The sequence below is a fragment of the Dreissena polymorpha genome, chromosome 14 (genome assembly GCF_020536995.1).
Source record: "Dreissena polymorpha isolate Duluth1 chromosome 14, UMN_Dpol_1.0, whole genome shotgun sequence".
In the NCBI taxonomy this organism is placed as follows: domain Eukaryota; kingdom Metazoa; phylum Mollusca; class Bivalvia; order Myida; family Dreissenidae; genus Dreissena; species Dreissena polymorpha.
This window is the reverse complement of record NC_068368.1, coordinates 33,339,494-33,351,716: the sequence shown is the minus strand read 5'-3', so window position 1 is coordinate 33,351,716 and position 12,223 is coordinate 33,339,494. Positions and strand designations below refer to the sequence as shown.

The 12,223-nt window shown below is 32.6% G+C and overlaps 1 protein-coding gene and 2 long non-coding RNA genes across 4 annotated transcripts in view; 1 reads left to right on the top strand and 2 right to left on the bottom strand.

Moving 5' to 3' along the window:
* Nucleotides 1-424: 424 nt before the first annotated feature.
* LOC127857580 (uncharacterized) lies at nucleotides 425-5,651 on the top strand. Its single transcript, XR_008038509.1, has 2 exons — nucleotides 425-2,674; nucleotides 3,249-5,651. It is a non-coding gene; the product is annotated as an uncharacterized LOC127857580 (long non-coding RNA).
* LOC127857581 (uncharacterized) overlaps nucleotides 5,300-12,223 on the bottom strand; it is a 46,407-nt gene continuing 39,483 nt past the window's right edge. The window contains exon 2 of the long non-coding RNA XR_008038510.1: nucleotides 5,300-5,543. This is a non-coding gene — a long non-coding RNA (uncharacterized LOC127857581). The remainder of the gene's footprint in view (nucleotides 5,544-12,223) is intronic.
* The window catches only part of LOC127857579 (solute carrier family 22 member 18-like), a 34,986-nt gene continuing 33,252 nt past the window's right edge, over nucleotides 10,490-12,223 (bottom strand). For both annotated transcript variants that reach the window (XM_052394053.1, XM_052394054.1), the window contains exons 8-9: nucleotides 10,880-11,000; nucleotides 10,490-10,781 (exon numbers count right to left, since the gene is read on the bottom strand). In XM_052394053.1, coding sequence (XP_052250013.1) covers nucleotides 10,615-10,781; nucleotides 10,880-11,000 — 288 coding nt within the window. In that variant the 3' untranslated portion in view covers nucleotides 10,490-10,614. The remainder of the gene's footprint in view (nucleotides 10,782-10,879; nucleotides 11,001-12,223) is intronic.

Below are 12,223 nucleotides of genomic sequence, written 5' to 3'. Positions count from 1 at the left end.
TGGGCACTAGACATTTCCTTGACAAATAACAATACTGGTCAAGGACCAAGAGCCATAAAGGACAGTGCTCCAGCTAGGATTTGAAAAGGGCAGGGGGGCTTTTTTGTCAAAAGGGCACTTTCGACGCGCAGTATATTGTCAAAAGGGCACTTCGACGCGCAGTATTTTGTGAAAAGGGCACGTTGAAGCGCGCGGGTGTTTCTGGAATGCTTCCTATTGCATGTTAATTTATATGTTATAAATAATTGCATTATTCCCATTATTATTAAACCATTCAAATATAATGTATACAATGAGGATTAAAATAATTACAATGAAATAAGAGATTTATGAATAATCATATGTAAAAAAAAAAAAAAAAAAAAAATTTTTTTTTTTTTTTGGAGAGGGGGGAGGGGCAGGGCGGGGGTTCGGGGGGCAGGGCGGAGGTTCGGGAGGGCAGGGCGCGGCGCCCTTCGATTTAGGCCTAGCTGGAGCACTGTAAGGAGCAATAACTGTTGACATGTTTATGTCAGATTGGCCTGTATTTTCTTTTACAAGTGCGCATGCGCACAAATTCAACATGTTGGAGGCCTGATATGGCTTTAGGACTTGGTTGTAATGAAAAACAAACGTAACAGTATGCTCCTTTTAGTTTTATTTTACTTAAATATTGTTTTTTAGGCCACTATTATGATATGTTAAACATCGATTTAACTTATATGCAAAAGCGTTGTATCGCTATGAATTTGTTTTTGTTGATTTGAGTAATAAATTGTTTCAGATAAGCATACGATAAGCCGACATGAAATTAATTAATTTGCTATTCAGTACATTGGAACCATTTTGATTGAGGATATGTCAAATATAAACTGCTGAAATTGTTTAATCCTCATATAGTATGGATTTACATTGTATTAAAATTTGTGGATTCTAAAAAAATAGCCTTATAAGTTGGAGCTTAAATTCGTGGGTTACTTTATGTCAAATATGAGAATTTGGACCTAACATTCGTTGAACATTTCATTTCGTTGTTGAACGGACCTACGAAAATAAGTTCCCTATGAATAATATAGATTTCACAGAAAGTAAACTAAATGAGCATGGAGCAATGTCTGGACTTGTGAATACTTAATGTTAACTTGTATTGAAGTCCCATTTAATTGCTTATTTTGAACTTAAGTACTTGGTATGGTAAAGTATGAAGTGTTACTTAATATTTGATCTCTAGGACCCTTATTTGCCTAGCCCATTAGGACATTTGAGGACTGGTCTTCAACAAATAATTCCGAAATTATTCTTGAACTGTTTGGTGTGTAGCAGTTTTAGTATAAAAGGGTTTTATATTCTTTTAAAAGAAATAATTGAGCCTAGCTCTGGGAAAACAGGGCTTAATGCATTTACGTAAAGTGTCTCAGATTAGCCTGTTCAGTTAGCAGAGACTAATCAGGAATAAAACTTTACGCATATGCATTTAACCCTCTTGTCCCAGAGTGCAGCTTAACTCTTATTTTGCTCGAGTTAATTGTTCTGAAAACACAAGTTTAAGTACTACATACGATTTCGCTTTATATAGGATTTAATTCTGCCCAGTACTCAATCTTTAACTTTTAAACAACATCGTGAGCTCGCTTGTTATTTACAGCATTGCCAAATATGTCATCCAATCTGGGGGTGATATCCAGAAATGTTGTAAGATTTTTTTTATACACAACTGCCTCACAAAATCGTCTTTGTCTGAAGCATTTTCTACCATTTACAAATGTATATGTGGTATACGCTATGTGTTAATTCTTGATATAAACTTTTTTATGAAAATGACCCTTAATGCTATGGCCCGAATTACTTCAGGTAATAGCACTTGGTCAATTGTATCCATATACTTTTCTACAGTCAGCCCTTAAGAGATGAAAGTCTTCTGAGTATTTGATCTAATTTCTGTCATGCCTTTAAGTATTTTTACTCATCAAAAGTTTATTGTAGCTCTATTTAGTATTACAATTTTCTTGAACATATTTTAGCATGAAGTGCTAAAATCATGTATCGTATGTATTTGTTATACAGCTTTTAGGCTGTTTATAGATTATTTATGGTTTTGACAAGACAGTATTTTATCGCAAAAGTCAATAATTATAGGTATAATTTCGAATTCGGCATTGTCTGTGTCATCATCATGTTTAGTATTTATTTTTTATAACCCCGGATCGAATGATCAGAGGTATATTGTTTTTGGCCTGTCTGTCTGTCTTTCTGTCTGTCATTCTGTTGAAAACTTTAACATTGGTTTATGTTTTGCAAAATTGAATAACTTTTGCAGTATTGAAGATAGCAACTTGATATTTGGCAAGCATGTGTATCTCATGGAGCTGCACATTTTGAGTGGTGAAAGGTCAAGGTCATCCTTCAAGGCCAAAGGTCAAATTTATGGCTTCAAAGCGGCGCAATAGTGGGCATTGTGTTTCTGACAAACACATCTCTTGTTTTAGGTTGTTTGTTAGTTGTATTATCACTATTATATTTATGCCCCCCTTCGAAGAAGAGGGGGTATATTGCTTTGCACTTGTCGGTCGGTCGGTCTGTAGGTCCGTCCACCAAGTGGTTTCCGGATGATAACTCAAGAATGCTTGGGCCAAGGATCATGAAACTTCATAGGTACATTGATCATGACTCGCAGATGACCCCTATTGATTTTGAGGTCACTAGGTCAAAGGTCAAGGTCACGGTGACCCGAAATAGTAAAATGGTTTCTGGATGATAACTCAAGAACGCTTAGGCCTAGAATCATGAAACTTGATAGTTAGATTGATAATGACTCGCAGATGAACCCTATTGATTTTCAGGACACTAGGCCAAAGGTCAAGGTCACAGTGACCCAAAATAGTAAAATGGTTTCCGGATGAAAACTCAAGAACACTTAGGCCTAGGATCCTGAAACTTGATAGGTAGATTGATCATGACTCGCAGATGACCCCTATTGATTTTCAGGTCACTAGGTCAAAGGTCAAGGTCACAGTGACCAGAAATAGTAAAATGGTTTCCGGATGATAACTCAAGAACGCTTATGCCTAGGATCATGAAACTTCTTAGGTAGATTGATAATGGCTGGCAGATGACCCCTATTGATTTTCAGGTCACTAGGTCAAAGGTCACGGTGACCCGAAATAGTAAAATGATTTCCTGATGATAACTCAAGAATGCTTATGCCTAGGATCATGAAACTTCATAGGTACATTGATCATGACTCGCAGAAGACCCCTATTTATTTTCAGGTCATTAGGTCAAAGGTCAAGGTCACGGTGACCCAAAATAGTAAAATTGTTTCAGATGATAACTCAAGAACGCTAATGCCTAGGATCATATGCTTGATATGTAGATTGATCATGATTCGCAGTTGACCCCTTTTGATTTTCAGGTCACTATATAAAAGGTCAAGGTCACTGTGACCTGAAATAGTTTAATGGTTTCCGGATGATAACTCAAGAACGCTAATGGCTACGATCATGAAACTTCATAGGTACATTGATCATGACTCGCAGATGACCCCTATTGATTTTCAGGTCACTAGGTCAAAGGTCAAGGTCACGGTGACCTGAAATAGTAAAATGGATTCCGGATGATAACTCAAGAACGCTTATGCCTAGGATCATCAAACTTCATAGGTACATTGGTCATGACTCGCAGATGACCCCTAGCAATTTTCAGGTCACTAGGTCAAAGGTCAAAGTCACAGTGACAAAAACATATTCACACAATGGCTGTCACTACAACGGAGAGCCCATATGGGGGGCATGCATGTTTTACAAACAGCCCATGTATACTGAGTTTTTATTTTTTACTAAATATTTATTTAAGAGAATCAAAATTAGTTTGTATGGTCTTTAATTAACAATTTTAAATTAATAGTTTTAAGTTAAGTGCTGACTAATAAATACTCTATAATTTTGTTTCACTATTGAGTGCTTGTAATTTATATACAGAACTGTTTTTATTTTGCCCGTCTTGATTGCAGAAATGTACACGTGTCCTGTATTATTATTTTTTAATTACTTCGAAATATTATAAGTTAATTTAGTTTTTTATGAACTTTCCATCAGGGCCCTGTCAAATAGTCTAAGACAGATTATAGTTATGAACTTATATTAGCTCACAACCAATATGTATTTATGATAATCCTAAAAATAAAGCATATGTGAAATATTGGAAGGAAATTATTAGAATCATGAAAATAACAGATATTTGAGTTGGGTGCATAGTGAGTTTACTTATTCCAATATTTTGGTTTGTACTTGTTTATAGCGTCTTACATGTATCACTCAAATATAAGTCCAAGTTTGTCTTTTTGTAAATGTTGTTACATTTTAAATTAAGAATTCACAACCATTTCAATTTGTTGCATTGTATAGAAACATAAAAAGCTAATTCTATTTCTTTTGGAATAACTTAAATCAAAGATGAACAGATCAAAATGGGAAACGAAAATCTAAATTTATATTTTCTATATTAAAATACTCAACTTTTCTTTATGGAATACTTATTGTTTTGACCGGCACATTTAACTAAACTGTGATGAATTGACTGAGATTTGTATGCATAATTTGCGTATTTTTCTCCTTTGTTTACAATTAATATATACATATATTGATGAACCTTTGGAAATGTATCAATAAACATGAATGGTAAGTTGTGAATTGGGTAATATCATATTGCAAGTATAAACTTGTATTTAATATGTAGAGTGATTGTTATTTGATAAATATATTGTGAATAAAATAATTGAGAGCCCTTAGTACTTTCCTAACATATATTGTTTGCGATGTGGTGATCATTAAACAAAGTAGGTTGTCTAAATATTTGGTTGTAGATGATTTTCGTACTTTAACATTTCTTGTGCTGGTTTGTTTATTAGAAAAGTAAAAGGATGATTTTTCTGAATATATCTTCTTAAAACTCTTGTTTATGAAGTTAAAGAATACTGAATGTTTGAAATGTGTGGGTTTTGTTTGTTTCCCTTCATAAATATTTTTGTTTCTCCACTTTTTTATTTTGAGTGTTTTAACCCTGATGTTATTGTTTTTTCTTCTGTCTGTAAGCACGCTTTGTGTGAAATTTAATATATATATATATATATATATATATATATATATATATATATATATATATATATATATATATATTATATAAACCTGATAGAAAGTGACACAATTATTTTTTTATGCCGAGTTAGAAATGAAGCTGGCAAATATTTTCATATTATGATGAAGCGGTAATGCAAAACATAAAACATCAATAAAAATTTAACAAAAGGCTCATTAAAAAAAACTTATCAAACGGCATTACCGTATGCAAGTTTGATCAAAGCATGTCGAGCTGCTTACGGTACTTCTTTATTGATTCTTGTTTGTATTTTGACGATTTTTTATTTGGTGACCAAGGAAAGATGACACAATTGTTATACAATTTATAGGGACCAAAAGTTAAGAGTCAAGAGGATCATGTGAAAGAAATATTATATTTTTTATGAATTTGTAAAGGTTGTTGATCTCTTTTTTATATGTGATTTTTACCTTTTTTCCTCTTATTTAGAACAACTTTGTCTTCATTTTATGCGCACAATTGAAAATTGTTAATGGTTTTCATATTTATTAGATTTGAATAAAACACGGTGAATTGAATCATCTGTGTGATGTTGTTGGTGACAATTTTAGCTCACCTATGCATGTTGGTGAGTTTTTGTGATCACCATTTATCTCAATTATATCACCACTGCGTTCAAAACTGGGTCATGTGAGGTAAAAAGCTAGGTCACTAGGTCAAATATAAGTTAAAGATTGTTTACTCTCTAGAAGTAACATAAATTGCCCAAATCATTATGAAACATTCTGTTAAAAAGCTCGGCATCCAGTAGGCAGGCAGTTTTCATTATATGGCTTGAGTGAAACATTGTTAACACTATAGAAGTCATATTTTCTGTCCATCATCATTTGCTAAGAATTTTTGTTGTTCTGATATCTTTGTTCAACAAAATTTACATACAGCTGATAAACATTGCCATAAATGGAAGGAACATTTTCCCTAATTTCGAAATACTAAAATTTTCTTGACAGTCTAATTTTTCTCCAATCTTTATGAAGCTTGCTCTGACCAATAGTTCTCACGATATATTAGCCAATTTCGAAAATGGTTCCTGTTTGTTGACAAAGAAACGTTCAGGAGCTATTGGCCTCACTTATTGTCAAATCTTCATGAAACTTGACCAGAGCATTTCTCCTAATAAAATATTGGATGAGTTTGAAACTGGATCAAATGAGTTCAAAAATCGGTCATGTTAGATAAAAAAACTAGGTCGCTAGATCAAACTATGTTTGTAATGGCCCTAAAGCTCTTACATGAATTTAAGAAAAACAATGAACTAAACTTGACCTGGTGACCTAATTTTTAGAAAACTAGTACCCACATTCCAACTTGACGAAGGTATTATCAAGATTAACATTATAACCAAGTCTCATCAAGACTGGGACATAAATCAGATGTAGAAGAAAATTATTTTACCTAATGATGAATCTTTCTCAGAACATTAGCTCTAGATCTCTTAAGTGGTGCCAACAACATTGCACAAGCTGCACGGAACACGTTAGATCCTTCGGTTCTCAGATGAGAAACTGCAGTTTGACTACAACATCGTATGATGAAAGTGTAGATGTAAATAGAGCATTCTGGGATCCTAAGCCCTTTTTTTAATATTAAGTTTAATTTATTCTGTAGTTCTTGTTAAAATTAGGTAAACGCTTTTTTGGGAATCCATGCAATTCATTCTAAAGATCTTGACATTCAAATGAACATGAACTGAACATGGTTAAACAATTTACATGTATCAGAATATGAACTGGAGTTTTGAAATCTTGTTTAAAATATTTCATTGCTTAGCACAGTCAATCGTCGGTCCTTTCAAAAGCAAGACCAAAGTATCAGATATTTCAGTACTTTAATAATTAATGATACAAAAGTTGAACAATTCAAGACCAAGATATAACATTTATATATTTATTCATCAAAATGTGAAGAATTAAAGTTAACAACTAATTTGTGTAACTATAAACATAAAAATAGCAATTGATATGTAAAAATAAAGAATGTTAATTTACAATTTTTAAATACACTTATAGTTCCCATAATATTGAGTTAACGAACTTTAGAATTTATAAAAAAGAAATATATAGAGATTGTTGTTAAGGTCAATAAATGCTGAGGTCAATAAAAATAATTAGTATTGTTTTATTGCTGAATCTTCTATACAGTTATGTCAAAAGCATTTTTATCACGTTTTTATGTTTAGATAAGAAGATATCAATAGCCTGTAATCAGTAATGTTTCTATACCTTAATCACAATATGAAGAAGTGAAACTCCAGCTGCTGGAGCAGTATTGCATTCTCATTATATACAATTAGTTGGTCCTTTATTTAAGACAAGTGACCAATTGCCAAAACATTACAAAACAGCACAATACAAAAGAACATAAACACATATAAGAATAAAGCTGGGGTCTACGCCTTGAAACGGTCAATGCAAAGCATTGGGGGTTTAAACAGGTTTTAGAGCGCTCAACCTCACACTTGGACCAGCAATATTCATGATATAATACGTGTAAATAAAATTTAACCTGATAGGCAACTCAAATTAAACAATAATAAAAGGGAATTAATACCATTTAATTACTCAAATGGTAGGAAAGGGACCAGAGCAACAGAGTTACAACATTTTGAGGAACGATGGAATAAAACTACGAACAAGTGTCAACTACATCCCCTCTTTCTAGAAAAAGATTTAAGAATATAGCATCATAAAGTTAATATTCAGATCATTATCGCGCAAATACAGGAAGAAGCAGCAATAATGGGTGAAAAAGATCCATATTACATTGCTTGGTTATTTATTTGACTGCTAAAAAATAAAAAAATAAATAAAACAAGAAACGTCAGTCAGAGAGAAAATATTTATAAAATTTAGCTCTATAAACCCGATCACCTATGCATGTAGCATAAAACAGTAAAAAATTGTGTCGTATGAAGCAATATAGAAGCGATGTCGTCAAAAAAATCAATGTATCCAAAAACAGTGAAAGTGTATCGTATGACGCAATTGAGAAGCGATGACACGATGACGTGAAAAAAAATCCAGGGACAGTACTGTAAAATAAAAATATCAAAGGGGTAAAACTGTACAATTGAATTACCACTAAAACCAGCTAGGTGATTGAATATTTAAGAATAAAACATATATGCAATGGTCACTCCATAAATAATTCAAAAGTAAAATAATAAGTCTCATTTTCTTTTAAGTTTCAAATACATAATTATAACTAATTCAATCTTTGGGCAAGACAATCTATAATTACTTAGAATATTATCTACAAGAGTTGTAAAATAAAACAACATAAATATATTTTACCATTGCTGAAAACTTCTATAAAAAGTAAGTCTGTTTAAAAAGTAACAAACGGCTTTTCACAAGTTATGACAAGATAATATGTTGGAAATAATTAAGTCATAAAAAGATCAAATTACATACAAAGATAACATTACATTTATACATTTATATTAGCCCCTCAATTTAAAATATAAAGTTCATTATTGCAACAGCCATATTTACAAACAAATATATATATATATATATATATATATATATATATATATATATATATATATATATATATATATATATATATATATACATATCAGTTGTATCCATTATATCAGTCGATATCTGATGAACTAAAAAGTCACTAAGACCCAAAAGAAAAAGTTTGAAACATCAAACGATTTCTGTTTTGATAACTTCTTTCAGCAACAAAATCAAATGATATTTTTCATATGTTTTCTGTCTTAAACATTCTTTTTTCTGTTTTAATAGATACTACATGTCAATAAACTATAACCAAGGATTTGTTATTTTTTTGTATTACTTAATAACAGTTTGATCACACATCAATAAACCATTTATTCATATGAATTAGTAGCAGCTAAGCACATTTTCGCAATGTGAATAAGCACAAGGATGTTAACACAAGCATATACAGTTTTTAACTAAATTCTTTAAACAAAAACACGATGAATATAAAACTGTTAACTTTTAATGTGCAGAAACATTGCAAAAGTTATCATAAATTCCGTATTTGTTATAATGGTATTAATCTGAGTTGTATTATGCAGTGTAGCCATGATAAGAATCTTAGTAGCTGTTGTATGCACACTTTATTATTGCAGTGTAGCCATGATGAGAATCTTAGTAGCTGTTGTGTGCACACTTTATTATTGCAGTGTAGCCATGATGAGAATCTTAGTAACTGTTGTTGGCACACATTATAATTGCAGTGTAGCCATGATAAGAATTTTAGTAGCTATCACAGGTACACTTCTATTTCCATATTTAACTTAAGCATAGCCAAGTTATACTGTGCAAAAGCTGAGAATAGTAATACACCATCAGTACCTTGAAACTTTGATCTACCAGAAATTCAAGACAAGCCAGTTTGAGCAAACAGGTGTAATTGTATATTCCTTCCATATTTAGGTCAAATTTACAGTGCAATAAGCCTCATTGCTGTAGCACTTGAGACCAGTATAGACCCAAAAGTGGACTCTGTCATGAACTGTAATTTTTATTCAACATGGCAACAATAAAGTAGTAAATTAGTTTGCCGTGGCGTAATGGATAAGGTGTCAACCTAGCGATAGGGAGGTCACAAGTGCGATCACCACTCGGGTGGGGGGCGTTCTCTAAATTTTCCCCAAAGAAACCAACTACTGGTTATAGGCCCAGGAAATGGACTCGAGAGCGTTTCTATAAGCCTGAGGCTTTCGATGCAATCGAGCTAAATTAAAATTGGTTTAAACTAATAAAGAAGTCAGTCTACCCAAGAATTTTTTTAAGGAATTAGTCTCAATTACATATATAATCATGAATCTTTTACCACTAGATTATAGCGAATATAAATTAATTTAACGCACTGAATGGAAAAATTTGTATCAAACATGAACAAGCATTACCGGAACTTTTAAATAAACTACTATATTTATCAAAACAGACAATAAATATTAAAAGCAACAGACGTAAAGTAATTCATAAACATGTAATAATTATGACAAGTTTTTTTTAAAGGGGCTTATTCACTGATTTTGTATTTTTAAAACATAGCATTAGTGGCGGTAAATGGCTAAATACAAAATCTTATGAATCAGTAATATCAATAAAGCAACATAAGCAACTCAGCCATATCAACAAATAATACAATCTTTTAATTAAATGTGTATTTATGACACATATATTTCCCAATGCACAAATGAAACATGACAAATGAATAACATTCAGTCAAAAAGTTGTATACGGAATAAAATTGCATAATACTAGTATTTTCGTAAAAAAATATATTTCTAATATTTGGGTTTGTATGCTTTTTTAATAGCATATATTTATTTTTTTTAAATGGAGAAAAAATCCAAAGCTGTTAATAGTTCTCTTAAAAATGACACAAATCTGCTTTTTTTAATTAAATCTAAACAATAAAAACCCTTCATACATGTCCTTGCAATTGAACTCATACTTTGAATATACAACAATTAAACGTTAAAACAAGATACTAAACCACCTTTTTTTGAAAGAGTATGATAGTTACGATTAGAGACAGCAGAAACCCAAGGTAGCCAAAACACGGGAATCCAAAAGCCTGCAGCATGTAGCCCCCTATGGTAGGAGACACAGTCCGGATGAGAGAGTAACTGGCCATGTTTAGGCCTAGCATGGATCCTGTCAAGAAAACAGGTATTTGTGAATGTGGGCTTTAACACACAAAAAACGGTTACAAAAATTCAATGTAATAATATTCCAATCATTTCTGCACGTACCTGTATCTATATCACTGACGGTGCGTGTCAATGCACTGTTGATGACGATGTTAGATGATGCCAATCCGACAGTCAGTGGGGCTAAAACCATGCATAACTGGGGAATGGAGCCCACAAATGCCTGCACAAAATATATGAGCCTTGCTCTGAGAAAAGCGATTTTAATGCAAGTGCATAAAGTATCGTCACAGATTAGCCTGTGCGTTGCGAACATGCTAATCAAGAACATTACTTACTACTTTTATGGTATTTTATGATATTTAAAAACTTAACATGAAAATCCTTCAGTAGGTATAGGATATATCAAACTTTAAAAAGGGAAGCAAAGCTATTGACCTTCACTTAACCTTGAGCCTTTATGACTGCCTCTTTCCCTCTTCACATCATAGGAATGATCTTAACATTGTGGCCAGGTTTTATGAAAATCTTTTGAAGGGTAATGGAAATACATTTTCGACTTTTTTATTGAGAAATTTACCTTTAGCTGGTACACTGTACATCTACCTGATGACCTTAAAATTGGAGCCAAATTTCATGAAAATCATTCAATTGAAAACACACAAAAATAGAGGCTCAAACTTTTGACCTTTAAGTATGACCTTGACCTTGCAGAAACTGTAACTGACTAACGCTTTAAGCATCTTGTATCAATAACCTCGCCAGTCATGCCTTCTATACATTCTCTTTATGCACTAAAAATTGTAGAAAAGTTTCAAAAAAATCCATCAAACCATATACCTTGATCTATGACCTTCACCTTATGAAGGCATGACTGACTCATACCGTGTCAGTCATGCCTTTTGCACATCACCTTAATGTCCTTAACATTTTAGTAAAAGTTTCACGAACATCCTTCAAATGGTATAGGAAATAAGGAGCGGACACATAATGGAGGCTCAAACCTTTTCCCTTCAAGTATGACCTGTGCCTTGAGCACTCATGACTGAGTCATACATTTCCAGTCATGACTGAGTCATACATTGCCAGTCATGACTGAGTTATACATTGCCAGTCATGACTGAGTCATACATTGCCAGTAATGACTGAGTCATATATTGCCATTCATGTTGTCTCCATTCCTTGAACATCTGAGATCAAATTTTATAGAAATCAGTAAAAAGGTCACAGGAGATATAAAGAGGACACACAAGTTTTCCATACAGAATGACTGACTGTTTGATATATGGATGGATCGCGAAAGGCATTTATATAATCCTGCACCATCTATGCAGGGATAAATAATTGTGTGTACAATTAAAATCAAAGTTGCCTGTTATTATAATTCCAGTTTGAACAGGTCTTTCAGAACTATACCTGTTTTAATTTCATCCTTCCAGTTTTGTA